Below are 27439 nucleotides of genomic sequence, written 5' to 3' on the forward strand. Positions count from 1 at the left end.
CATATAGATAGCTTTTCCCACTGACAGTAGAACACATGCACTAAGACTGTATGGCACCAGAGACCACAGAGGTTTAAAAATAAATACCTTTTTAAGACAATGAAGAATAAATACCCATCACATGAACAAGTGCAAAATTAGCTGGGACTGCGTTGTCTATGGGACGGGAATTCACTTTGCTGTCAAGCTGGTTTGTGGCAGAGCTGACAGGCCACAGGGCGAGATCCAACAGCACACCCTCTGCTGCAGGAGACAACCAGGACAGCAGCACATGGCCTTGGTCTGTACTTACAGCTCACTCTGTGCATCACACATCTCCTTTCTTTGTGTGATCGTCTGCTTCCCACAATATTTTTCTTCCTAAAGCTAACATGAAAGTGAGAGCAGAAGAAACATAGCCTCAAACTGCTGTTTGAACAGCACTGGGTTACTAAAAAGTAAAGTGAAAAAAAAAAAGCTGAAGATGCTATCATCTGGAGTAGAAGAGGCTAGACAGAGTCAGAAAGAGGCTTCAAGACAAGCTGAGGGAAAGATGGCTCTCCTTCACATCAACAGCCAAATGTCCCTCAGTCACTGAATCAGGTCCCCTCTGCACTGGAAATGAGCTTTCAGACGGGACTGGCCACTCTTTCATATTCACTGCCTGTGCCACAGTGACACTGCCACTAACACCTAATTTATTTTGTCCATTTAGGAGACATCTAGTTATCTCAATTATTTAACAATGTGTAAAATTATAAACATATTCAACTACAATATGTTCCTCTTGCGTAAACCTCTCCTCTTGGCCACATACATAATGAAAACCCTGTTGAGTCAGTAATAAAATCCAGAAAGCTTTCAAGTCTCAGAACTGAATGTTCAAATTTTGTGGCTCACTTCCTTTTCTAACCAGACAGCAGGGCTGCCAAGAGAATTTCTGGGCATTCAGCCCCTTTTGATATACATACACACACAAATATATATATAGCACTCTGCTGGGACTGGCAGAGTGCAGGCACTAATTGTTTTAAATGCAGTTATGAACAAATGCGCTTTAAAAATAAATCAGAATACTACTTGTTTTCATCTGACAGAACAGACATCTCAGACCTGGTCAGGGAAAACTATCAGCTCCAGCTCTGTCAATAAATAAATATTTGCATTTCATTCCAGCAGAGGAAAAATGCAGCACTAATTTTGGGAACGAACCTCAAAAATTCCTGCCGGGAAATACCACGGCTCTTTATGCAAATGGACTGGTTGCACATGCAAATGCGTGATTAACGTACTGTGTGCATGTACAGGTCAGATGTGATCTAGCACACCACAGGTTTGGAGGCTAAGCCCTGCTCCTGTGAAGAGCAGAGCATCCTCACCCTGCACTGGAACCAAACAGTAATGAGCAAACTGGACCAATCACAACTGGGAAGATTGTGAGAGCTGAATACAAGAGTTTCAAGGTTATAATACACAGAACACTTGTGGATCCTGCCCAAAAAGACTAAATAGCTTCTGAATCCTTTGCACTATTTATAACAACAATTACCACCACCACAATTACATTTATTTCTCTTCAGAAGCACTGCCTGCTTTTATATTTATAATGTAAGCAGCATATTCAAAAAAAGGAGACCAAATAGATTTCACATATGTCAGTGCAATCCAAGAGCAGCAGCCATGTGAAGGGACGGCAAATATTCAATGAGTTTCACATGGCATGGAAATACAAAGCAGAGTTGGAGTCTGAGAGTTTTCCCACACTTTGGCTGAGTACATTACCAACAGCCACTGGAGAGGAGAGGGAGGATCCAGGGCATGGTGCAGCATCCCCACAACACTCAGAGGAGCTCACACTGCTGTGGGACCACTGAATGAGAGATACTTGGCAAATAAGCATTGGCTGAGGAATGGGACTTTGGCTCTTCACGTGACAGGCGGAGCAAGGTCATCCTAACCTACCCTGCACTCTAAACTGGGAGAATTTTACATCATTTTCATGATGAAATTTTTCCACTGTCAGTGGGCAATGAGTCAGAAGGGAGAGGGACTCTGTTTACTGAAAAGCTCTTGGCTCTAGATAGAGTGAAAGGGAAATATATAGGAGAGGCTAAGGATGGGATCCAAGAAGAACATGAGAAAAATAAAACACAGACAAAATATGGAAGTGAGGGTGGAGGTGGAAACAGAAATACCAAAGAGAAGAGAAAAGGGAAGAGACATCTAGAAGAACACAGACAGAAAACTGGATACAGGCAAAGAACAGCAGAAGGATGCAAATGGGAAATAGAGATATGAAAAACGGTGGTGGGTTCCCAAACGGTGTGCTACTGAAGTACATGTGCCCTTTTAAAAAATAAATCCATTGCTAGATGACCCTGATATTATCAGGATACCACTGACCCTATCAGGACAGCCAGCTCACTCTGGAAGAGGGTACAAAATAGACAGTCTGACTAGTGAAAATCATGACATTGACTAAAATGATTGGAATCAAAGGGAAGACCCCACAAAAATACCATTCCTCCTCTTGACAGGAGCCAACCTGTGCATTGTTACTGACATGCATATGCTGCTATCATTCACAAGCACCCATCGTATTCTCACTTCTGCTTCAGGTACCTCACCCTTGGCACACCCTCCTGACCCCCAGGAGTCAGGCAGTAACACTTATCCCCTGTCTACACGGAGACATTGAAGCACAGGGAGATGAATGACCTGTCCGAGACCATGCTGGCAGACTCTGAAAACCCAGAGCTTGAACCCAGATTTCCCAAATTCCAGGTCAGAATTGCAGTTGCTAATAAGAACCAAGAAAATGTAAAACATGTAAATGAACCATCTTGAAAATTTTGTAAGTGAAAGTCCTGCTTCAGGCATGAATGGAGTAAGTGCAGACTCCAAAAGGCAAATTCTTTGCCATCCCATCTCCTGAGTCCCAGAAATCCCGTTGATCTGGACTAATAAATTTCCCTGAGCCCCAGACATTCTCTTGGCCCTCATCCCAAGCTCACATAAGAAGCTATTTCATAGACGAAGTTCTTATTTACAGTTACTCAACTCCCATAATATTTTATCTGAGGTGGCATTTTTAACACTCCCCCCCCAATACTGGATGAACTGTCTCTTTCTTTGCTTTATAGGTTTGTAACTAATCTAGTTAAAATCCCATAAATATGGGGATGTTTCTGTGCTCCCCATTCAGACAGGAGGCAGGCTGAGGAAAAAGTCCATTCGCATTAAAACGATGGTGACATCCAGACTGGAGCTGACAATTAGTTCATTTTCTAAGGCTTCTGTCACCGTGCCAGCTGCCCTTCAGGAGCTGACTGTGCATCAACTGTGCAGCCTCCTAAATGTGTGATACTTGGGCAAGAGTGTCCATAAAAGCCATTGAGAGTCACCAGTCCTTGCCAGGTCTCACAGAGGGTTAATGTGCTGTTTGCTACCCCTGGGGGGCCCAGGCAGGAGCCTTTGCTTTACTGCAGCCCTGTGTGTCCCCCAGCATCAAGGGATGTGTGGGGGGTCACAAATGCAGGGAATGTGGCTCCAGGGAGCAGCCAGCAGGGCTGCTGGAATCAAGGAGTCTCAGTTTGGGTCTGGGACAGCCAGTTTGCTTGAGCCAGTGCTCACAGCACAGAGGTGTGAGAGGGCCATAAATGAAAAATGGGCTGTGTTTCGGTGTGCAAAGAAAAGATGGTGCTACTCCACCCCTTCTCCTGGATGTGCAATGGCCCTGGGTGCTGCTGTGGCAGTGCCAGTCCTTGGCCTGGGATCCCCCTTCTCCTGGCACCCTCCTTTCCTGCTGCTCCCTGGGCTGTGTGTGCTCTATCCCAAAAGGAGCTGGCAGGCAAGGGAGCTGCAGCCAGAGCTCCAAGGCAGAGCTTTCACCTGCACTGACCTGGTACCCACGGGCCAGTCCCACCCCCTCGTGCCACCAGGATGGCAGGTCACCTGCAGCCAGGAAAGGTGTCCTTGGCAGGTGAAGCTGGGGAGAATGCAAAACCATCTCACCAGGACTTCTGGCTTTTGCACACACCTGAATTACTATTAATTTTTTTATATGTACTTACGTATATTTAATCAAAGTGCTCATCTAGCCCTAAGACAGGCTTCAGCTTCCTAACCCTACTTTTTTTTTCAACTGAAAACTTTTCTGAGAAGTTAATTAGCCCAAGATCTCCTTTTAAAAGTTTTTGGTTTTTTTTTAAATTCAAGAGCTGCCAACTATTTAATCAGATTATTGAAACAAACTCACTTCTCAACCAAGGATAATTTCTGAGGAAATCAGAGGCAGATTCTTTGGGAATTTTCCAAAACCAAAATGTCACTTGCTTCAGTTAATCAATGCATGCTAATTAATTGATGCCATTAATTCTGACCAGATATATCAGCTTTAATGTCAATATAATCAAAGAGAACCTAGCCCTCAGAAAAGGCCTCAACCAATGTCAAAACCAACATTTAAAAAAGATCTTGAATGTGGAAGTGGGTTCCCGGCCATTCCTGTCAGTATCTTGTGTATGGAAGGTGTGTCCAACCTATTGGGTAGGGAGAGCTCTGCACATTTTGCTTTCACACAGCATCTGGTTCCTCTCACCTTTTAGAAGTGTGTCTCCTGATAAACATCCAGGATCTCAGCTGTGGTCCTGAGCACCAGCTCTTTGTCCATGGAAAACCACAAGCACTGCATTCTGGCCCATTCATCCCCACCTACCCACGCTTCCCATGCACAGGGTTTGCTTCCCAGCTCTGCTCACTCCAGAGCTCTTCATTGCACACCCCACCTTCACCAGGGGCATTTCAGCAACAACCATCTTCTCCTGCCAGAAGAACTGCCGTGACTGTCCCTTTCCCTGGCTACATCAGCGAGGAAACGCTTCTGACCACACATCCCTACCATCCAGTCCTCTATTTTTGAAGTATGTAAGGCTTGAAATGTAGAATTTGGGATTTTATACCAGCTAATATTAATAGAAACATTCTCAGGATTTTTTTCCCCCCAGTGTAAATGGAACACTTTTAGTTTTTTAAGCGTGTCCCTGCAGAGCTCACAGGCCAAACACTGCAGCATTGTACCTGCCCCAGGAGCGCGCTATAAACACATCTGTCTAGCTGCTCTGTCAGGCCCACTGAGCTCTCTATAAACCAGGAAAAGTAAACCTGTACATTCAATATTTACCGTTTTCAGTGTGTATAATCTAGACATGTTTTTAGCAGCACAAGTGAGGCACAATTTTAATCAATGATTTTTATTTTGACATGCGCTGTTAAAGGCTGCTCGGGTACATCCCTGAAACTAGAGGCTCTCCTCTCACAACCAGTTGCAAACATTATCACTTTATCACACTCTGCTCACCTGAAAGATCCATCCTAACCACCATTTTTCTTCTCTGATCCTAAATTATCCTGTAAATCTGAGATCACGGGGGGAGTGTTACAGAAGCAGACTCCAGGTTAGGCAGTGAGAGAGGACAGTGGAAAACTTGTGGTTGACTGTGTAGTGGGTGGCCAACATTAACTTTCTTTTACAATTAGTGCATCAGCTAGCTTTTAATCCTTGCTCCATGAAGGAGAGCTTCTGCTTTCATATCAACACTGACACCAGAAACCATAACAACAGGAAAAGCGATGCTAATGCAGTCATAAAAAAGCCTGCACCAAAGTAGTCTGCTGATAGCCTCTGCTAACCTTTTACTTCCTGACAACACTGGTTGCTGGGAAAGCAGTGGGCAGTAGACTGGCTGGCTCAAAAAGTGTCCTCCTCCCCGAGGCTCTGCACACAGCTGCTGGATGGAGCCCATGTGTGGGCCCTTCCTCAGAGCAGCCCACCAGCTCTCACCAACTGGCTCCCTCCAGTTTTAGTTCAACCCCTAGCGGAGAGAAGGTAAAGAAAGATTCCATTCATGCAGTTTCTTCTTTCCTCACCTAGAAAAATCGCCCCAACCAGCTCACCACAACAAGACAAATCTTTCGTGTTTGGATGCAAGTCCAGAGATGGTTTAGCACTTCTTCCCCATCACAGGCAAGTAACACTGGGATGGGCAATCACTTGCACATTCTGGGATCATAACTCCATCTCCTCAAGCATTCTTAAGGCACATACATGACCTGCTGTCTGCCTGCAAGTCCTCCCTATCTGTAAGGATGACATCGTGTCTAATCATTTGTCTGCTATCGATTTTTCCACTGCACTATCACAGACTGGAAGCAAGAAGCAGGAGCGACTGATTTCCAGCAGTGGAGTATCCCTGGAGGAGGTTGTGGCTGGCTTCCTTGCATCACTTAGCTCATGAAATAAGCATACCCAAAAGAAGAACACAGCTAGCTACCACTGCAAGGTGCTCACATAACATACCGGGAGCAAAGGGAAGGAGCCCAGATGGAGCAGAATAGAAATGAACAGTAATGCAGCTAACACAGCTAAAGTCTCACTGTGTTTTAGTAACAGAAAATGAGTACATAGCAGAGAATGAGTAATGATTTTGGACAAAGCCAACAGGCACCTCAGGGGATTCTGAAATTAATCTTGTGACATTTCCAGCAGCTAGCCTGGAAAGCACAGTAAGTGACAGAAAGCACTGTGTGGCAGAGTATGTTCAGCTTCCTGCCAGAGCAGGCCTCTCCTCCCATCTGTTTACACTGAAAAAAATAATCAATACTCTCTTATTTTTTCCAAGAAAATAGCTACAAAAATCTGTTAATGAAATCAAAGGTTAAGCAACTCCTTTGAATGTCCATAGATCAGTGACAGCGAACTATTCTGTCAGGTCATAAACAGCAGAGAGGGAGGAAAAGCATCAACAGGAAGGCAAAGGGTTCCTGTACCCTTAACACAAACTAACCTTAAGGAAATGTAGTCGTGATTCTTAATTATAATGAAAGAAAGCCCCTTCAGGAAAAGAAGAACTTGTAATATATTTCAAATGTAAAAAAAGAAAACAAACAAATCTGAACCTACCAAAAAGAGCGTGTTCTGGGCAGAGAGTCCCACAATGCAGACACAGGCTGGAGCTGGTGGTCTCTGAGGTGCAGTTAAGCTGTAGACTAAAGCAGACAGCAGCTGACAACCATTATGGATCACAGTCTGGAAGTGTGCTTCATCAAGGATTCCTCGGGCACAGCCCAATTGACTACAATCTCAGGTTCAGCTGGCTCCAGTAACTCCTTCCTATCATGAGCAACTTTCTTCTGAGCGTGATTATTTTGTCTTAGCAGATGTCAGTGCACATCCATTCCTCCACTGGGAAATACTGCACTCTGAAGACCAAAGTTTAATGTGAAGGTGTTTCTACTGAGGTCACTTAGGATGATTAATTCTCTGTGGTGAGATCTCTGTCTGAGACCTTTATCTCAGCAGATGCTTGGAAAGAACCTGTGTATGGACCTGACAACTCAGCCTCCATGAAAGTCATGAGACACAGCTGTGAATTCTTTTCTGGAATTTGTAAAGAGATTACAGGCTATACTGCTATCTTCTGCAACCTCCTAACTGCATGGGATGAAAACAATAGACATAACTAGAGAGACACGGCCCACAGTAGCCTTAGCATTGCAAACGTCAGCTATAGGGAGGTGCTTGATGCAAACTGCATCTTCTGGATGTGGCCTAAAGTACACCTGCATGAGGGTAGGTGAACATGTGTGATTCACCCATTCACTGAGGTAATGCTAGTCACTGGGACTGAAATAGAGTTAATGTCAGATCCTTGAATGACCATGACAAAGGCATTTTGAGTCTCTGACTGGGGAGGAGCTAAGCAGGAGCTGGCTGTAACTGCTGCACGTTTCTGCATCCAGCTGGGTGTGAGGAAGCCAAGCAATACAGACACACAGCCCAAAAGGGGTTCGACAGGAGCATGCAGCCCTGAGTGTCAGCACGGATGCTTCCTGCCTCTGTCACATTGCTGTGTCCCTTATGTCCATGTAAGTTGCAGGTATCCTTGTATCCATGTAAGCTGCAAGTACAGCCATGCAGTTCACACACCAAGACAGAAATAAGCACAACTGAATAAGACATCAGATTTTCCTTCTCTGTTTCCCTGCTGGATGAGGAGGCTCACAAGTCCCCCTTGCACCTCCACACAATGGGAACCTCCACAACACCTTGACAGCAGTGAGGAAAATCCAGCACACTTACAAAGCACAGTGTCTCTCACTGCACAAATACTGCAAAGCAAACCCCCCACATGTTAGAAACCACAAGCAAGGCACAGACTGTACAAAAACTGACAGGCATGAGCCTAGCTGAAGGGAAGGCAGTAGGGAAGAGGAAGAAAACAAATAGGAAATGCCATACTCAAAAGAATTCAGCATAAACTCTGAGCAAATCAAAGCAAGGAAAAACTTCTGAACCCACTTGAATTTCAGCTGCTGAAGCCTCCTGGCTACCTGGCTGCTCTGCCTGTGCATTGCTATGCTTAATTTGCCCCACTGGATTTGCACCTCCTGTGAGTGCCTGAGAGGAGCCATTGACTCTGGGAGGACTGATTTAGTGCAGCAGGAACCAGCGGCCTGGCAGAGGCTGCGGGAGAGGCCCAGCCCAAGGTAGGCAAACACTGTCGTGGTTTAACCCGGCAGGCGCGGAACACGCGGAGCCGCTCGCGGGCTGCAGGGCTGGGGAGGGAACTGGGAGAAACTGCACAGCCCACGGGTTAAGATAAAGACAGTTTAATAGAACAGAAAAGGATGGAATAATAACAACAATAGAAACAGTAATAATAATAATAATAAACAACATACAAAACAAGTGATGCCCAACGCAATTTCCCACCACCCCCTGACCAGTGTCATATGATACAGAATATCTCTTTGGCCAGTTGGGATCAGCTGTCCCTGCTGTGTCTTCTCCCAGCTTCATGTGCATCCCAGCCTCGTTGGTGGGGTGGAGGGAGAAGCTGAAAAGTCCTCAGCTTAGTGCAAGCACTGCTCAGCAACAACTGAAACAATGTGCTATCAACATTCTTCTCATCCTAAATCCAAAACACGATGTACCAGCTACTAGGAAGAAAATTAACTTTGTCCCAGCCAAAACCAGGGCATAGCAGAAGAGGGAAGGACAAGGAGAAGACTGGAACAGCAAAAAAGAGAAAGAGCAGACGGAAGAAACACACAGCAATGGATCAGCAAAAGAAAAAGAGAATGAGAAAGAGGAAATTAAACACAGTACAGAAAAAGGGCTGGATGCTGGATTTAGTAAGATCTTTCTCCAGAGTGCACATGGTTGCAAACCTCTGCTGTGCTCCAGTGTGGTGCTGGATACTTACTGCCAGTGGGAGCAGCCGGGGAGCCTCTGTCCCACACAACCCTTCATGCTGCTCCATGAGCAGCTCCTATGCACAGCTATGAAAAATTATTGCTGGGTGGAGGGAAATCAAGCCAGTTATTTTTTCTTGATTTGTTTCTCTGGAAAGTCCTTTCCCTGGAGAGACACAGGCCTGTGAAAATGACACGATGCACTCAGTAAATCTGTAATAGCTGCCAACAGTGTCAAACCCCTGCTTTGCATTAGCCAAAGTCCCAGTGATTCCCCACAGCACAAAAAGTGAGAAACCAGTAAAATACTCACCATGTCATGAAGCAGAGGCTACTTCCCAGTTCATGTAGGGCAACAAAGTTCTGGAACAATACATTGCACTGAAAAAAAATTTAAAAAGGAAGATACTCCAAACTTCTTCCTGTTTCCTGATGCACATCCAGGAGGCATAGGCACAGCCTGAGTATAAATGCTGGGTCATGGTTTGAGACCGTGAAGTGTGTGCAGGGAAAGGGTCACAATCTAACCTGAACTCCAAAGAAACTCAACCTATCTCAAGTGTTGTCAACTACTTGAAATTCAGGACAGGTTTGTTAAAAGGTTCTTCAAAGCTTTCGAAGTGACCTTTTCTTGAGCAAATGTAGGTTCAGTTAGCTTCCCATCAAAGTTGTGTGAATGTGTGGTAAGACATGAAACCAAGCGAGAAAAAGTGCAATTCATTGACTTTTTCTGTGGCACTTGCTGAATGTTGTGAAAGTCATAGATCAAAGCAAAATTCTCAGTGCATGTCCTTAAATTAGATGTAATTAAACAAACAAATGTTTGCATAAATCCCTGAAAAGCAAAATTGGCCAATTTACACATGCAATAGCTTCTTTTTCAAACTTTTTGAATTTTTTTGTAAATTTTCATTAATGAAGGTGTTGAATCACAAATGTTTTCCTCCTTATCATAACGCTGCTGTGTAAAGAGTCATCCTGGGAAAAAAGTACCAGTCAGATTCCCCATCAATAAAAGTACTTTGGACTTTTAAAACTAAAGTACCACAGAAAAACTCCTACCCCTGTAAAACTAAGGGAAAACCAGCATAGTGGATAGCTTGAAGTCTAGAGCTCTGCTCCTCTTTTTCGCCAGCTGGGGCTCAGCTAAATCAGCAGGGATGGAAAGTCATTACTACCATTACTGGCAGCCAACAAAGCTTGCTGGTGGTCTTTCTGCAATTCTTGATGGACACACAAAATAACTTCTGTCATCAGAAACGGCACTGCATGGTATATACTGGCAGTCTCCAGAGAGCTGCATATCACTAAAGACTGGTTTTCCCTCTCAGCTGTTGCTGTTTCTGGCCAAATTTTGAGCCATACAAGTAATGACAAAAACCACTGATGCTTTCTGAAGCAGAGGTTCTGGGCAAAAAGTGCCTGGAGCGTTCATCCCAACACCTTTCCCAACCCTTCAAACCACCACAAAGTAAAACGTCAAGCCTATTTACTTGAATGAAAAGAAAACCATGAAGAAAGAAATTGAGGAGGGGAAAAACCCTCCAACGGGAACTCTCTGGCCAGGGAAGGGGCCTGGCCATGGCCGGGAGGAGGGTCTGCAGTGAGGGACATGAGCCCCTCTGCCGGGCACGGCTGGGGCCGCGGGGACATCCCTGAGGAGGAGCAGCAGGAGGAGCCGGGCTGAGTCACCGCTGTCCCCTGCGGGACACCCATGGCACCGGCCCGTCCCGGGTCAGGCATCCCTCTGCGGGGCAGGCTGATCCATCCCCAGCGCCCAGCCCAGCCCATCCAGTCCGGTCCGGCCCCGTGCTGCCCGCAGGGCCGGGGACGGGGCAGGGGGACAGAGCCGGGGGACAGAGCTGGGGACAGGGCCGGGGGACAGGGCCGGGGGACAGAGCTGGGGACAGAGCTGGGGACAGAGCTGGGGGACAGGGCCGGGGGACAGGGCCGGGGGACAGAGCCGGGGGACAGAGCTGGGGGACAGGGCCGGGGGACAGAGCTGGGGACAGAGCTGGGTGACAGGGCCGGGGGACAGAGCTGGGGTACAGGGCCGGGGACAGGGCCGGGGGACAGAGCTGGGGGACAGGGCCGGGGGTCAGGCCCAGCCGTCCCCGCGGCCCCCGTGGCCGGGCCGGCAGCTGCAGGTGCGCGGTGTCCAGGCCAGTCCAGCCGGTGCTGCCGCCGAGCTCCCGCAGCGCTCCCGCCGCCCCGGCCGCGCTCCCCCGTGCTGCGGCCCCGGCCGGGCTCCACCAGGCGCCTCCTCATTCCCGCGGGGGTGGGAATGCACAGGGAACAGGCACGGGCCCGCGGCCCCGGCAGCGGCACTTACCGGAGCCCTGCGCACCGTCCTTGCTGTCACCTTTCGGCCGTGGCTCCGGGCTCGGCTCCTCCGAGCGGCTCTGCGGCTGCCTCCCCTCCCCTCGGCGGCTGCTGGGCCCGGGCGGTACACAGGGACACCCGCTGTATGGGAATGCCGCAACCTGGTTAATCACATCCCTCCTCTCCGCATCCCTCCCTCCCGCTGTCCCACTCCCCCTCACTTTTCGTGGCCTTTGGAGGGGTTTTTGCAAGCTGTCACCTCTCCTTCGAATCCGCCTCTCCACCTTCCAGCCTTGAAGGCGACAAGAAAAACCCCAAAGTTGTGTTGGGAGCAGTAATCTCATTTGCAAAGAAAAATCCCTGGAATGGGGACTCATTGTAACGCCTTTGGGCAGCAGACCCAACTGCTGGGCTATTTCAATAAAGGAGCGAACTGCAGCAGAACGCCAGTTGGCTCCTCCAGCACAGTTCTCCTAAATCATGATAGACAGATTGCGTGAAAAACAGGAATTCCAAAGAATTTCCTGCCCTGGGAACAGAAGTTAAGGCTATATTTAACAACATCTGAAGCTGTCAAGAATGCTTTGTGGTTGGATAACAGAGCAGAAAAATGTGAAAAATGCGGGCTACTGCTATACCAAATATGGAAATATTGTTACGTCTGGGGTCTAAATCCCATCTGGAAGTACTTACAGCCAGGAAAAGAAAAGACGCCACAACAGAAGCTAAAACTCTCCTCCCTATCCCCAAATATTAAACTTCAACGAGGCAATACAATTCAAGGGCGCCCAACTTGAGTGAGGGACACTGAACACAGGCTCAGGGGGGTGTTCGCTGCCCGCTCATCCCGCTCCTGCCCTGGAAGCGGGCCCGTGGGTGCCGCCGGGCACGTCCCGCGCTCTGCCGCGCCGGGAATCGCTCGGATGCTCGCTGGCCCAGCAGCAGCAGCACGGAGCGAGCCCCGGCACGGCCGGGTGTCCCTGCGGGCCGCGTCACAGCGCGGGGCAGCCGCGGGCGCTCACGGGGCCCGCCCGCGCAGGTGGCCGCTCGCGGGGGCCGGGGGCACGGCCCCGGGTGCGAAGGCCTTGCCCCGGGTGCGAAGGGCCCCGCGGTGACAGCCCGGCGCTGGCCCGCGCGGGAGCGGGGCGCGGAGCCGGCCGGGCCCGGACCCCCCGCGGCAGCGCCGGCGGTGCCGGGAGACGGGGCGGGGCGGGGCGGCCGGGCGCGCGCCAGCCGCATTCCTGGGATGCCGCGAGCGCTGGACGCGGCCGCGGCCCGGAACGCGCGACGTCAGCGCCGCGGCGCACGCGGCGGCCCCGCGCCTTATATAAGGCGGTGGCGCCCGCCGCCGCCTCAGACCGCGCCGGCTGCACTCCCGCTCTGCGCTCTCACGGCTCCCGCTGCACCGGCGCTGGACATGGGCTCCGCGGGCACCCGGCCCGCTCTGGCGGCCGCTCTCCTCTGCCTGGCCCGCCTGGTAAGTGCCGCGGGTCCTGCCGCGCTCCGGGAACGGGAGGGAGAGGAGGCGGGTCGGGCGGCTCCTCTCGGCTCCTCTCGGCTCCCGGCACTCACCGGACGCTCCGCTCCGCTCCGCAGGCTCTGGGCTCGCCCTGCCCCGCCGTGTGCCAGTGCCCGGCGGCCGCGCCGCAGTGCGCCCCGGGCGTGGGGCTGGTGCCGGACGGCTGCGGCTGCTGCAAGGTCTGCGCCAAGCAGCTGAACGAGGACTGCAGCCGATCGCAGCCCTGCGACCACACCAAGGGGCTGGAGTGCAACTTCGGGGCCAGCCCCGCCGCCCTGAAGGGCATCTGCAGAGGTAAGCGGCGCCCCCGCTCCCCCGGGACGGACCCCGCGCCCCGCGATGCCGGGGTTCGGTAATTTCGAGCCCATGTATGGTTATGCTTTGTTGTCGGTAGCTTGGCAGAAAGGCACATGACTTCAGCAGTCTGGAATGCGATTCAGTATGTCTGGGCTCCGCTAAACGCACATAAGGAAAAGTGATTCCTGACTAAGTTATTGTTCTGGCCCCGCGTCCCCGGGGGGTTGTAGGGAGCTCCGCCGTACACCGAGTTTAACAGACCAGCAAATACCTGTGCTCAGACCAGTGAATCCCGCCGCTCACTCCCTTCTTTCCCTTTCTGTTGATCTCTGCAGCACAGTCCGAGGGAAGACCGTGTGAATATAACTCCAAAATCTACCAGAACGGCGAAAGCTTCCAGCCGAACTGTAAACACCAGTGTACGTGCATAGATGGAGCTGTGGGCTGCATCCCGCTCTGCCCGCAGGAGCTCTCTCTTCCCAACCTGGGCTGCTCCAGCCCCAGGCTGGTCAAAGTCCCCGGGCAGTGCTGCGAGGAGTGGGTCTGTGACGAAAGCAAGGATGCGCTGGAGGAGCTGGAAGGCTTTTTCAACAAAGAGTTTGGTCCGGATGATTCCGAAGGCGAACTAACCAGGAACAATGAGCTAATTGCCATTGTGAAGGGAGGCCTGAAAATGCTACCCGGTGAGTGTGGGTTTATCTGGGTGACAGTTAAGGGGAGGCTGGCTGTATGACTCCTTAGACCCCCAGAGAAAAAGGAAAGAAAGAAACCTAGTGAGAGATATGTTTAGGCTAACCCCTCCTTTTCTTCTCCAGTTTTTGGATCTGAGCCACAAAGCCGAACTTTTGAGAATCCCAAATGCATTGTGCAAACAACCTCTTGGTCCCAGTGCTCAAAGACGTGTGGAACTGGCATCTCCACAAGGGTGACAAACGACAATCCTGACTGCAAGCTCATCAAAGAGACCAGGATATGTGAAGTGAGGCCATGTGGCCAGCCCAGCTATGCCTCCCTAAAGGTAAACACAGACTCTTCTGGTGTTCCTCTTCTCTTAAGCTGCTTCAGGTAGGGGGTAAAGGCTGGAAAAGAATCTCCTGCTAATGTTACTGCCTTTCCTTTGCAGAAGGGAAAGAAATGTACCAAGACAAGGAAATCCCCCTCCCCGGTGAAGTTTACTTATGCTGGATGTTCCAGTGTGAAGAAGTACCGCCCCAAGTACTGTGGCTCCTGCGTGGATGGCAGGTGCTGCACACCCCAGCAGACCAGGACTGTCAAGGTCAGGTTCCGCTGCGATGATGGGGAAACCTTCACCAAGAGCGTCATGATGATCCAGTCCTGCCGATGCAACTACAACTGTCCGCATGCAAACGAAGCCTATCCCTACTACAGACTAGTCAATGACATCCACAAATTTAGGGACTAAGTTGTGTTGGGGGTGGGATGCAAAACAGAATTTTGAAGTACCCAGCTGTGGAGAAAGGACCTTTGATGGAGGTGGTGCCTTGCCCATTTGAGGGCAACATCAAGATGTTACAGGAGTGCACTGTGCAACTGGACACTAATGCAACAGAGATTTAAGCATACTTAAAGCTTCATAATACTGGAGCAACTTTACTGCTTCTTTTTGGAGCTCCTTATCTAATTATATACTGTTTTCTGTTTGTAAGTGATCAGATTAATGTTTTGTTCCGGTTATGAAAACTTTTCTATCCTGTTCAATTTAACACTATGCTTCTCCCCCTCCCTTCAGTCTTCTCCCACCCTTTCCCAACTAAGTTGGAAGTTACATTCCTTCCTGAGGTGGGCACTTGTGGGGTGTTCACAGTGGCAGCTATTATGTACCAACTGTAGTTAAATGGCAAACAGAAATCAGTTGTTTTAAAGCTGAGTATTTTATTTATCAAACTGTAGCTTTTTGTTTGTTTCCTCCGAGTTTTTTTTACCCCTTCCAGCCCCTGTAATACTGGAATAAGTTGTAAATGATTTTAATTTTATATTCAATGAATTAAAAGAATTTATTTATGGAATTAATCATTTAATAAAGAAATATTTACCTAACTACTTTTAGTAGAGCATTCTGATAGGCAACAAGTTTAAACACAGCACATGCAAGAGGTTTCTGTGAAAACTTCGAATTCTGAAAGTTAAAGCAGGTTCTACTGCAGATGCAGAAATGGACTAAAGAGCCAAGTCTAATTCTTTGGATAAATGATGTTTTGAAGGGGTGGCAGTCTGCAACCCCATGCTCTAGAAAGTGTACATAGAAAGAGCTTGGCACTGAATGCAAATCTTTGATAGACTGAAATGTTAATTAGACTGTCAGATTATTCAAACTGTCCTGGAATTTGCAACATAAGGTACTTCATTAGAATGCAGTGCATGCATGGTGATGTTCAACATTGGGATGAAAATGGTCATCAGGTCTCACGTTTTCTGGTGGCTGCTTCTTGCAAATTACTACATTTCTATGGCAGAGGAATGCTTCCTACAGGCTGCAGGAGGTAGTTTGCTTTCACTAAATTCAAATTAAATGAGCTTGAAGCAATGACTTTTGTTAATCCTAATAACACAGTGATGAAAAGTAAACATACTGTTAACAAGAGAAGAATGTGAGGAATTTCAAGTACTTGTCCCATAGAGTAGAAAGCAAGGGAGCTACTCTTTTCCTCACTTCCCCTTCCCACTTTTTAAATATGCAATTACACTTTACACTGTGGGACACAGATGGCATTTGGTTAAGCAAGGGAGCTCGCTGGCATGCAGTAAAAAATGACATTTAAAGGAACGAACTAGAGCAGGATCTGAGAAAGCATCCAACACTGTACACTTCTGGTTAGCCTAAAGCTGTGCTACAGAGAAGAGTGACAGGAAACCTGCAAAAGGGTATTATTTTCTTCTCCTTGTGTGGTTATTTCTCTGTCAAAACATTCTCCCACAATCTTTAATAAGAAAGATACTGCTCATAAAAACCAGACTGATTTTGACATTTTAGAATTGTAAAGGGTTGTCACCAGTTATAAGCAGAATTAGTTAAGGGTCAATTTTTTATTAATTAGACATAAACATCTCAATAAAATAAATAGCCAAATATCTCAGAAGCTTATCTCAGGCAGCTAATGCTTTGTCTGAGAAATTACAGCCTTCCCTCTTTTCTGCTCAGTCAAGTTTTCTCCCTGAAGGCTTTCAAAAGTTGAGCTGTTTTGGAATTCACCACCTGGCCACCAGTCTCAGCTGTACCTAAACTTGTCTGTACAGTATTTGTTGACAGCAGAAGGGTAAAATGCAAGGAAGCACTTTTGTTTGGCTCCTATGTAGATCTAGCACTGAACACTTCACTGCATCAGCTGCTCTCTGAGAAACCATCAGGTTTACACACTGGGTTATTGTCAGGAGAGGAAGAGGATTCACTGCTCCAGACACCCAGCAGCTGCGGGCGCGTTCCTCACCATCGCCACTGTCACCCACACTTGAATGACATCCATCTTCCCACCACCGTCAGTAACAGCTCCCCAAAAATCACACGTACGTGTAACTGCACTGAGACCCAGCTGGAACACACACCTCACGGACAAACAGCCCTGCTGCCTCCTGCCTCACGTGTGGCTCTAGCCAGGCCCCCGGGTTTACAACCTGTGCTTTGGTTTTCCCATGCAAGGGGTGCTTCTGTATCCTGCTCACTGGAAACATGTACTGTTGAGAGAATAGGGGCTGCAGAGGCAGGTCAGGTAAACATAAGAGTAAAATACAGTAAGTGAAGTTATCCTGATATAAAAAGAGTAAAATGAATCCCACTAAAAAAACCTGCAAGTCTTCCAAAGTGGGGCTGTGACACCAACTGGTCATCATCCATATAGTTCTCTCTTCTATTTTGCATTTCACAATTATATGGGAAAACTACACTATAAAAAGGAATCACTGTCATCTTTGCTCTTGCTTTGAAATCTTTACATCCTCTGTTGTTCCAGCAGAATTAAAAAACCCCTAAATAGTAGGTGTGGATATAAAAAGGATTATAAGCTCAGGTTCCATGAAGTGAAGTAGCAGGGTACACGTAAAGTAATGAACATAACTATAATTGTATTTCTTAAATAAATGAAATATCAATAAAACAAATAAAATTCCAGAGGAATACTAGGAGATGAGGAGTTAGGAACATGATAAAAAACGTACGTGACAAAAGCTGCGCATTTGGAGCGAATTCAAACCCTGAAAGTAAAGCCACCAGCACCGTGTGGAGCTCCCTGGAGCTGGGCAGAGCCGGGGAAGTGCAGACACGGCAGCAGGGAGAGCGGCACTGCCTCAGCCTTCAGCGCAGGTGCCAGCACTGTCCCTGAGCCTGTCCCCTCCTGCCTGCCCCGGCCCCTGGCTGCTCCCTTCCCAGCCCTGGCACTGTCACACCGGGTCAGGGCACTCGGCCGAATCCGGTGCTGCCGCCACAAGGAGCGTTTCTCACACTGCACCTTTAGGATCCAAGGAATGCGCAGTTTTGTATTCCGCGCGCTTATTTACAAGGGCTTGATAGTGGAAAGTGCTAGAACATCAAGGTTACACATTAAATCTTCCCTCCTATTGAAGGCAACATAGTGAAGACAAAGTTTCAGCTTCCCTAGGTGCTCCATGACAGGAAACAAAAGCAGCAACACACAGCCAGACTTCCACGACTACACAAGTCCTTGTGGGATGCTGCCAGCTTGCTCTGCTGAAGCTGATCTGGTACCAACAGCGGGACAAACGAACTACTACTGAACCTTGGTGGGCTGTGAGAATCTCTTCAATCACTGCACAGCCCACGGCAGATGAGGCCCCGGGGCTCCTGACCCTCCAGCGGGCAGTGGGAACAGACCCACGTCCCTGCTACTCGTGCACAGCCACTGGGCTGTGCAGGAACAGGCAGTGACCCTGTGATCAGTGCGACTGCTGCAGGAGGATTTCCAGCCCACTGAACCTGCATGAATCCCTCACATGTCTTGAGAACTGAAACAAAAAAGTTTGCAGTGGGCAGTCGTTCGTGGTTGGAAGTCAAACCTACCTACGCACACAGCAGCAGTTGAATGTGCCACACCAGAGGCTTGCTCCTGCCAGATGCTTGCCTTTCTGAGCTGATCCTGCACAAATGCATGTGCACAATTTAGCTCACTTGTTTAATCAGTGAAACTATTTCAATGCAGGGCTCTCCAAGTGCTCAGCACACAGCAAGGGAAGGCTGTATAGTTTTACCAGCTGCTCTGCCTCAAGCCAGTTTCTTTCATGTAGACATGTCCTTGTTTTCACCTTCACAGTTTTTTCCTGCATATTACATACCCACAAATAAAACAGCACACAGAAACAGGGGAGTGTCTCAGTGAAAGCAGTATCATAAAACCAGCTTTGGAATTACCTAGAAATGCACTCCAATGCACAGACAACTAAACTGCATTGAACTGCAGTAAAAGTAGGTGTCTAGAAAACACAAATCCTGCAAAAAAAAAAAAAAAAAAAAGGCTCCAACCAACAGAATGATACAATAAGCATCTGTCTATCACGCCGTAAAGACCAAACACCCAGAAATTGATGGCATCCACTGTGCTATGGTCCCCCCATAAAACTACACAGCTATGACTTCTATGTACACAATTTATATTGGAGAAGATCCTGGAAGACCCCAAGGCACCATTCATATAAGCAACTTCATCTGTCTTGAAGTACAACTACTTATGGGATGGAATGTAACAACCATCCAGGAGGAAAACATTACACAATTTTTCGTAAGTTTTCATTTTCAAGTCAGAAGACATTCAAAGGTGGGGTAAACACATTTGCCCAGATGGGAATCCAGCTGGGACACACACATTAACTACTTCACCACCTGACAAATGGCAGTTTTAATCAGAATGAAGGGACTCCATTTAAGTGAATGAAATAATCAGCAGTAGCCCAGCAGTGTTTTGAGACCACTGAATGTCAGATCAAAAGCAGCCCAGTATTCCAGCCAAGTCAAAGACACCAGTTTCTCTGAAACGACTCATTTCCTTCAGCATCTCAAACCAACACCTACTTACTCTCGACAAAATCAGACATAAAGATGTCATGGCTGTAAAACCAGCAGTCTATTAGGAACTTGAAACAGGAAAATGCATTTTTCTCTACAGAGGCACATATTTGTGCTGTAGTGGAAAATGCTGCTAAAATCAATATGGATGCCCAAGCACAGCTGAAAGTAGAGGCTGGGAAAAAAGGTCAGCAAAGAGGCACCAGTGAGAATTTAGATCATAAAATCAGAGAAATGCCAAGCTGGAAGAGACACAACAGGATCATCAAGTCCTAGTCTGGGCCCTGTGCAGGAAACCCCAAGAGTGACACCATGTGCCTGAGAGCACTGTCCAAACTCTTCTTGAACTCTGTCAGGCTGGTGCTGTGGCCACTGCCCTGGGGAGCTGTTCCAGTGCCCAAACACCCTCTGGGTGAAGAGACTTCTGCTGATACCCAACCTAAACCTGCCCTGACTCAGCTTCAGGCCATTCCCTCGGGTCCTGTCACTGTCACCACGGAGCAGAGATCAGTGCCTGCTGCTCCTCTTCCCCTCCCAAGGAAGCTGTACCTGCAGTGAGGTCTGCCCTCAGTCTCCTCCAGGCTGAACAGACCCAGTGCCCTCAGCTCCTCCTCAGAGTTTCCCCGCAGGGCTCTTCACCACCTTTGTTGGCCTCCTTTGGACACTCTCTCATAGTTTAATCTCTTTCTTCCACTGTGGCATCGAAAACAGCCCCTATCACTGGAGGTGAGGCTGCCCCAGAGCAGAGAGGGACAATCCCTCCCTTGCCTGGCTGGCAATACTGACCCTGATGTGCCCAGGACACAGTTGCCCCTGCTGGTTGTGTGAAAAGTCTTTGCAAGCTTTTAATGCCACTCATCCATTCTTTTTTGTTAGTATCTACACCTCATCTACTGACTTAATGTTTACACCACTTTAGCACAGCTCTACTCCCTATTGGCACTCCTGGCAAAAGAGGCAAGTTCTGGAGCTACAATATAGACCCAGTAGAGAGCCTGGAACCAAGGAATGGAAAGCAAAAAGCAGCTTTCACAGTCGTTTGTTTCTTCCTTCTCCTTGAGGCAGAACAGGGATGATGGGAAGAAAGTGGCAATACAATTTTAAAAACACTTTCGCTTTTCCACCAGCTGAAATGATGCTGGAACCAGCCAGCTCCCAATGTAGACATTTATACCCTAAAAAAAGACTCTCTCTCCCTTCTCATTTCTATTCTTCCTTCTCTGGCAGATTATTTTGACCTCATTCTGATTTGTCATGCAACCACATGAACAGCTGTACTGATGCAGCTGATGCAAAAAGAAGTCTCATGCAAAAAGATTAGATAAATACAAGGACTACTGTGACAGTCAAATAAAAGGAAATTAAATCTACCATTTCTACAATGAGTTCACAAAAACGTTCCCTTATCCCAAAGGTAGGCAAAGCTCTAGTGGCTTTCCGTATTTTATAACCCTATTGATTTTTCCTGCCAAAAAGCCAACTCTAGTAAGACATCCTGAAAATGCTTTTCTGCAGGAAAAGTCAGTGGTGGTGAAATCAGGCCAGGCCAGGGGAACTTTGCTTCCAAAGCAACAACAAAAAAGCTACAATGCACAGGACCATTGAGAGAAAGAAGCTCTCACAACAAAACCATCACCAGAGCAAAGTCACTGTACTACGGTTTCTGAGACCTGCTGGGGCACAGTGAGAACAGACTTCTGTTATCAAATCACAGACAGACAGCTGAACAACTATCCCTCTTTTTACATGCCATCTCTAACCTTCCTTTCAGTTTCAGTTTTTTTTTTCTGAGTTATTTTTGCTGCAATTTCTTGTCCTGCATATATGTGACTTCTTTCCACTTCACCACAGATTTTCAGCAAATAAAACCATATGCACTACCATAGCAACATTTTAACACAAACACAGTGTAATCTTTGTTCACTGAAGTACACAGTTCATTTCTTTTTCTCTTATTAACAGAACCTGCATCTGCATACAGTTTAACTGAATGCCATAGCAACAACATAAACATCAATTCAAGATATTTTTTCCTTTGGAGGGCAGAAGAATAAATGTTTTCAGGAAGAGTGTGGGACTTCAAGCAGAATGAAATGTTTGTGACTAAACAGGGCCTGAAGTTACATCATCACAGCTGTATATTTACACTTGGAAAGCCTGCTCTTGCACGGTGTTATACATTCTCAGCTCCTACAGATGTCAACAGAGAACAGCCGTATCTGGCAGGGCAAGGACTGAATCCCAGCTATGCTGATACACAACACGTAGCTGGGACTTGCTATCAGCACTCCCATGAACTTAGAAATCCCTGTACTGCTTCACACTAGAGTTTTCCTCTAATGCAGAGTAAAACTGCACTGTTGACTGAGTAACAAAAACTGGTCCAGCATGCCTTGAAGGACCAGTGCCAGCCACACATTCTGTGGCATGACCTTCTCTTCCTCTATGGATCAACAATTCCTAATGCCAAGATAAATGCAGCAAAACTGAGAATTTGAATGTGTTCATTCAAAACTGAGCTGTTACACTGACAGGGGGTACAACGCTGTTTACCCATGACAACTCAATTATGCCTCATACCCCCAGGACGACATACAAAAAAGGAAAAGAACCAAGTTTTCTCCCATGGCTGACTCAGTCCTACCTCCCAGCTATTGCTGTGTGCTTAGCTATGCTCTATTTTTGTCCTTTAAGGTTTGTGAAAGGGATGACATCATTAAGCTTTCAATTTTTTAAGTAGTGTGTTCATTCAAGACAAGAGCCTTTACTCTTTGTAAGCTGATAGTCCTTCAGCTCAAGCATGCTGAAAAGTCTAAACATTAAAAGAAATACTATAATAACACTACACAGAAATAGCTTGTTCCTTCTGTGACAAACAGTTTATAGAGGAAAATAAATGAGTAAGCATAGTAGGCATAAAATCAAGCACTCAATGCAAGCTGGTGTTGAATGACGAAGATTAAAACAACATCACACAGTTCTCATTCACAGACATGATCTGTTCTGAATCAAGGCAGAGTCCTGTAGGGATCTGTGTGTAATAAGACTACAATAGTATGTTTTCAAAATGGACAGAATTGAAGTCTTCTAGGCAGCTTCAGCTACATCTCTTAAATTTCTAGTTCTTCACCAGACATTTAAAAAATACAGATGATGCCTTTTCTCTCCTCAGTTTATTACAAGGTGCCTGTTTCAGTTTAAGTCACTCAGAAAGAAGTTAAGAACTTTCTTTAACTGCCTACAAAAGTATTAAAAAACATCTGCCTAGCATAACAGTGCATAAACTTTGATTAAATCAGTAACCTTGTTATTATGAAGAATTACCACTAATATGAAGAATTTTGATTTCTTCTTATAAACTGAAAAAGCTTAGGAAACCTGAATGGAATATTTGAATTGCATTTTGGTTTGTATTTGATCAATCACTTCTGTTCAAACAAGCGTAACTGTAAAAATAGGAAGTGTAACTGTCACCTAGGAATGAATGGTAAATGCTACCTTTTACTCTCGGTTTGATTGAACTCTGGGAGATTATTCCCAGCTTTGTCTGGGAACTTTCAGTTCTAGTAACCACCAGAGGAACGTTCTTTAATCATTTTTAAAGCCTTCTTCAAGGTAAATCTGAAGGACAGATTTAACAGTATCTTCATTTAAAAATAAATTATGTTGTGTTTGACTCACAAGGAAGCTTAAAGTAGATTTATATAAGAAAAAAACCCTCAGAGACAAACCTTCTCATACAATTAATGAAAACCCCCAAGAGCACAGGAAAGTAATGCAAAGCACAAATCTGTGCTCCTCAACCAAAGATTAATGACACACATGCAGATAAAAACTACTATTTGCAGCACTCTCATTTTCACTGTGCTCTGAATCCAGCAGAAATGCCATGCTTTTACTTCAGATGAAACATTTTCTGGCAAATGAAATGTGACAGTTTTGCTATTTGGCTCTTCTATTGGTATTACTGTGAAGGAGTTCAAGACTGGTCTAAAACAATTTGTGGCTACCAAGTCAGTGTGCAGCAACTGCTGATTAGGAAGAGCTTATTCACTTTCACTGAACTGGAAAAATATGAAAGCAGCACCTAGGAATCAAGGTCCTTTAAAAAGGGTTAAAAAACACAAATGTTGAAACAAGAGGTGGGCAGAGGACCAACAATGACTAAGAAAGAAAATAGAGCACAGGTGGCTACTGCCAGGGAAGAAGAAAAACTTTCCTGTTTCACCAGAGGTTGCAAAACACACAAGAGAAAGGACACATGACACAACCGGCAGAAAAAGTAGTATGTGACTACAAAGGTCTGATGCTCTGGCCAAACTTTGGTAGTGAGTTGTCATGGAAAACAACCTTTTAACTCCAATTTCTTTACAAAGGAAGAAAAAACAACCCTGTTCTAAAACTTTGAACATCCCAAAAATCCTCTTCATGCAGCATGACTGGTGAGGAGCCAGCAGCCTGGTGCCCTGAATCTGAGTCCAGAAGCCTAAACCCTCTGCTGTACTGCTCTCACAGCCTCCTGTTACCTCCGTAAGTTCCTTCACTGCTTTCTGTTGTGTTTCTACCTACAACATCAGCATCACATTGAAATACTTCATGGCAATTTAGCACACCCCAGGCCACCAACACACAAAGGCTCTTGTCTCAAGCAGGAGACAGAGCCTGGGAAGTAAGGCAGCAGCAACCTCAGAGAGCTGTTTGGAGTGATTATGTCCTGGAGACTTTACAAATGGCCTGGGCAGAACCTTGCAAAACGATGGCAAAGGCTGATGCTGATTCCTGAGAATGCCCTGGTGCAGTGGGGAGAGGGGCTCACCTGGCTTGCACACTTGTGGCATTGCTGCTCTCATCCTCCAACAGACCCCACAGGCATAGGGGACTTGGATACAGGACAAGCTGTCTGTGATTTAGGAATCTCTTCAGAAGTTGACAAGTGTCAGCAGACAATACAGTACAGGATTTTTTTTTCCTTTATGATTTGTTTTTAGGTAGGCAAATTCAGCTGATATGCCAGTAAGTATTTACAATACCTAACTTCAGTAGGTACTAGGAATATGAGATGCACAACACAAGCATCCTTTAGAAGTCCAGTGTTATTTGCATTAGTGCCAGTCTATGCATCCATTTCTATGGATTTAAAAACCCATGCTGATTTAGAAGATCTGGAGAGAAGACTAAACACACTACAACATGCCACCCTGAAACAGACAGACCTGTCCATTAACACATGAAACAAGATGCAACCAAGTAAGGAACATTAAAAACAAAAAACACAAAAAAACCCCATCAAGCATCCAAAATGTTAGCAGAGAAGATCAAAAGTAACATAAGACCATTTTCAGCAGCTCAGCGTTACACAGAAATACTGTAAAAGGAAACGGATCAAATGAAATAACTGTACTTTTTTTCCAGTGAATTTCAGCATTAAGACTCAAATCCACATATAAATACAAATATGAATCAGATATTTAAACCCAAAAATTTGGCACTGACCCGGTTAGGGAAAAAGAATGGCGCAATTAAAGACTGCAATTGAATTAGATTTTTTTTTCTGGAACTACAATGCCCCATCTTTTTATTTACATCCCAAAATATGTGTTATTAAATCCAAAAATAGTCAAGCACGTTGACAGTAAATGAAGTTAAGCCAAACCTCTAGGAACTTAGTTGTATTAAAAAAATTTAATTAAATAATAAAAAAATAAAAGCTCATTCCACCCTCTTCTCTCAAAGAACTGTCATGTACTGTCTCGAATTTCCCCTTCTTCCACAGAGGAAAGGGATGAACTTTCACTGTCTGAGTTCTCTGCAGGTTCACTGCCATCTGAGGATACAGAACACAAAAAACAAACATGCAATTAGTTTCAGCAATGTTGTTTGCTCATCAAACAGAAGGAGTTCCATATCTTCCTTTTAATCACGTTTTTCTTTAGGATAGCTATTTCATAAGACATAACCAGTTTCATGACATAGAATAAAGCCCTGGATAGGACCTCATTGTTGAAGGAGAAAGCAAAACAATATTGAGAATTCCTTTTACCTTTTAAATCTTGGTCTTTCAGTCAAGTAGGAAGGCAGAGTATTTATCCCCCACAAACCTCTAGATCTACTGAGAATTTAAAAATTTTTTTTGGCTTGTTTTAAGTGTTGTTTTCTGGGATGCCACAGACATATAACTGTAATGAATTATAAATAATTTACACTTAGCATTTCAAGTTAAGATGTGGAACTACAGAGAAATTGGGAATGGGAAACTAAACAGAAGTAGCTTTGTGCTTCTTCCACATGTTCCAGCATCCCAAAGAGTGTGACAAGTGATGTAAGCCCATAACCTAAGGCTGGGAAGCTCAAGGTGCACAATAACTTGTGCTTTAAGGCATGGCTGTTGTGCTCTGCTGAGATCATATAGTCAAACTCTCATCTCCAAAACTGGTCTTCAGCTCCCACCCCACAGATCCTTCTTTAACAAGCACTGACCCTGGTCACCTTGTGCTGATGTCACCAAATGCCACTTTGTTGGTGACACTCAAGCAGCACAAAAATAAACTACAGCAAAGCAGGCCCATGATTCACACTCTGCTCTCATTGTTATTTTCAGTATTTGATCTATGAATTTAAAAATGTTTGTGAGCACTTAGTATCAAATGTTTCATTAAGAGAATGTTACCAAAAGGGAGCTGATGAAGTATAGCAACTGTCTGGTCAAGATAAGTTCTACAGCTGGCAAACATGGATAATACATAGGACACAGTGTGCACCTGTACAGTTTCCAAGGAATTTGTTCAAGAAAATAGAAGCATTTCACCCAGAAACAACAGAGGTCACATTTTGTCTATATTAAATCTAGTGTATAATCAATTAACATTTATATGCCAGATATGTACTGAGTAATGCATAAAGTAAGGCCTGTGAAAGCTTCCATAATCCCCTGCTATCTTCAGCCATGACTGATCTTGTATGCTGAAATCAGAGCACCTGTAGTTTCTGCTGTTAAGCAAGTCAAGCATCAAAACATCACATAAAAGAATGTGGCAATCTTCTGACTCACAGCAACACTCAACAGACAGATTTTACTTCTGTCTCAGTAATATTTAATAGGAATTACAGATTGTCTTCACTAAAAAAGAGCATATTTCCATGGTGCTGATAGCATTGCCTATAAATTAAGATTGCCCAATCCTCCCCATAAAACTGTCTGCAGTTTACTTATAACATAAAATTTAAACTCAGAGTTTAAGTCTTTCAGTGGCAGTTTCCTTCCTCAATCTTTATTTTCCTTGTATAGTTGAAAGTTTCAGCCAAAACAGTTCAGTCATTTCTGAAAAGAAGACTTGGAAAAATAGGCTTTATACTCATTAAATCCTAGCAGTTTCTCTTTGAAGGTGTCCAGCTCTAGCTATCCCCCAGTCCCTGAACCTCAGGGAGAATGGTAAAGTTTCCCCAATGTGTGGCTGTTGCTGTGCCTATGAAAGCATAACTCTGTTCTTCCTGGGGAAAAGGTTAGATCTGAGATTGCTCATGAAGGAAACAGTATTTTAGCAATTCCTGCAAAACTTTGCTTCTTGTTCTAGCCTGGGTTCCTTGCAAAGAGGGTCAGCAGGGTTATGGTCGCCTGAGCCCCCATGTCCACTCATCAGTGTGGCAGCTGTTTGTCTGGAATGCAAAGGGAGGACAAGTGTCCCTCTGGGCGTGCCAGGAGGCAGAGAGGAAAGGCAGCACTGGTGACAATAGGATCAGCAGGATGGATGGCTCGGGAGGAGTGGACCACCACAGAAAGCCATACATGGCAAAGAAACTGGACTGCAACAAACACAGAAGATGCTGTAGCAGAAAGGTCACTTTTTGGGAGATGGGAAGGGGCTAAAATACTTCCCTGATTACAACAGACTTTTCCCTGTATACTCAGGAGGTCAACATAAGATTTGCACTCAGCAATTATCTGTGAATGTGACTGCTAAAGCAAACTAGAAACTATTTTTTCCTCCTATATTCTGTAAAGATTACATACAAAAGAAAAGTACAATGGTTGACACACTAAC

The 27439-nt window shown here is 46.0% G+C and overlaps 3 protein-coding genes across 3 annotated transcripts in view; 1 reads left to right on the plus strand and 2 right to left on the minus strand.

Annotated features, from left to right (window-relative positions):
* The window catches only part of DDAH1 (dimethylarginine dimethylaminohydrolase 1), a 101539-nt gene extending 89069 nt beyond the window's left edge, over positions 1-12470 (minus strand). Inside the window, exons 1-2 of the mRNA XM_033067158.2 lie at positions 11816-12470; positions 11567-11697 (exon numbers count right to left, since the gene is read on the minus strand). Of these exons, the coding sequence (XP_032923049.1) occupies positions 11567-11697; positions 11816-11933 (249 nt within the window). The 5' untranslated portion in view covers positions 11934-12470. The remainder of the gene's footprint in view (positions 1-11566; positions 11698-11815) is intronic.
* Positions 12471-12927: 457 nt separating this feature from the next.
* Positions 12928-17257, plus strand: CCN1 (cellular communication network factor 1). Its single transcript, XM_033067156.2, has 5 exons — positions 12928-13033; positions 13153-13369; positions 13708-14055; positions 14188-14390; positions 14496-17257. The coding sequence occupies exons 1-5, from the start codon at positions 12974-12976 to the stop codon at positions 14793-14795; spliced, it is 1128 nt and encodes a 375-aa protein (XP_032923047.1). The 5' UTR covers positions 12928-12973; the 3' UTR covers positions 14796-17257.
* A 7680-nt stretch (positions 17258-24937) lies between these two features.
* The window catches only part of ZNHIT6 (zinc finger HIT-type containing 6), a 31188-nt gene continuing 28686 nt past the window's right edge, over positions 24938-27439 (minus strand). Inside the window, exon 10 of the mRNA XM_033067081.1 lies at positions 24938-25224. Within this exon, the coding sequence (XP_032922972.1) occupies positions 25139-25224 (86 nt within the window). The 3' untranslated portion in view covers positions 24938-25138. The remainder of the gene's footprint in view (positions 25225-27439) is intronic.

Source organism: Catharus ustulatus, chromosome 9 (assembly GCF_009819885.2).
Source record: "Catharus ustulatus isolate bCatUst1 chromosome 9, bCatUst1.pri.v2, whole genome shotgun sequence".
Lineage (NCBI taxonomy): Eukaryota > Metazoa > Chordata > Aves > Passeriformes > Turdidae > Catharus > Catharus ustulatus.

What these genes read in the sequence shown, in the direction of transcription:
- CCN1 (XM_033067156.2), top strand. Translation starts at nt 12,974, where the DNA reads ATGGGCTCCGCGGGCACCCGGCCCGCTCTGGCGGCCGCTCTCCTCTGC. An exon ending in TCCTCTGCCTGGCCCGCCTG is followed by an intron (nt 13,034 to 13,152) that starts GTAAGTGCCGCG and finishes TCCGCTCCGCAG; the next exon opens with GCTCTGGGCTCGCCCTGCCC. An exon ending in CCTGAAGGGCATCTGCAGAG is followed by an intron (nt 13,370 to 13,707) that starts GTAAGCGGCGCC and finishes TGATCTCTGCAG; the next exon opens with CACAGTCCGAGGGAAGACCG.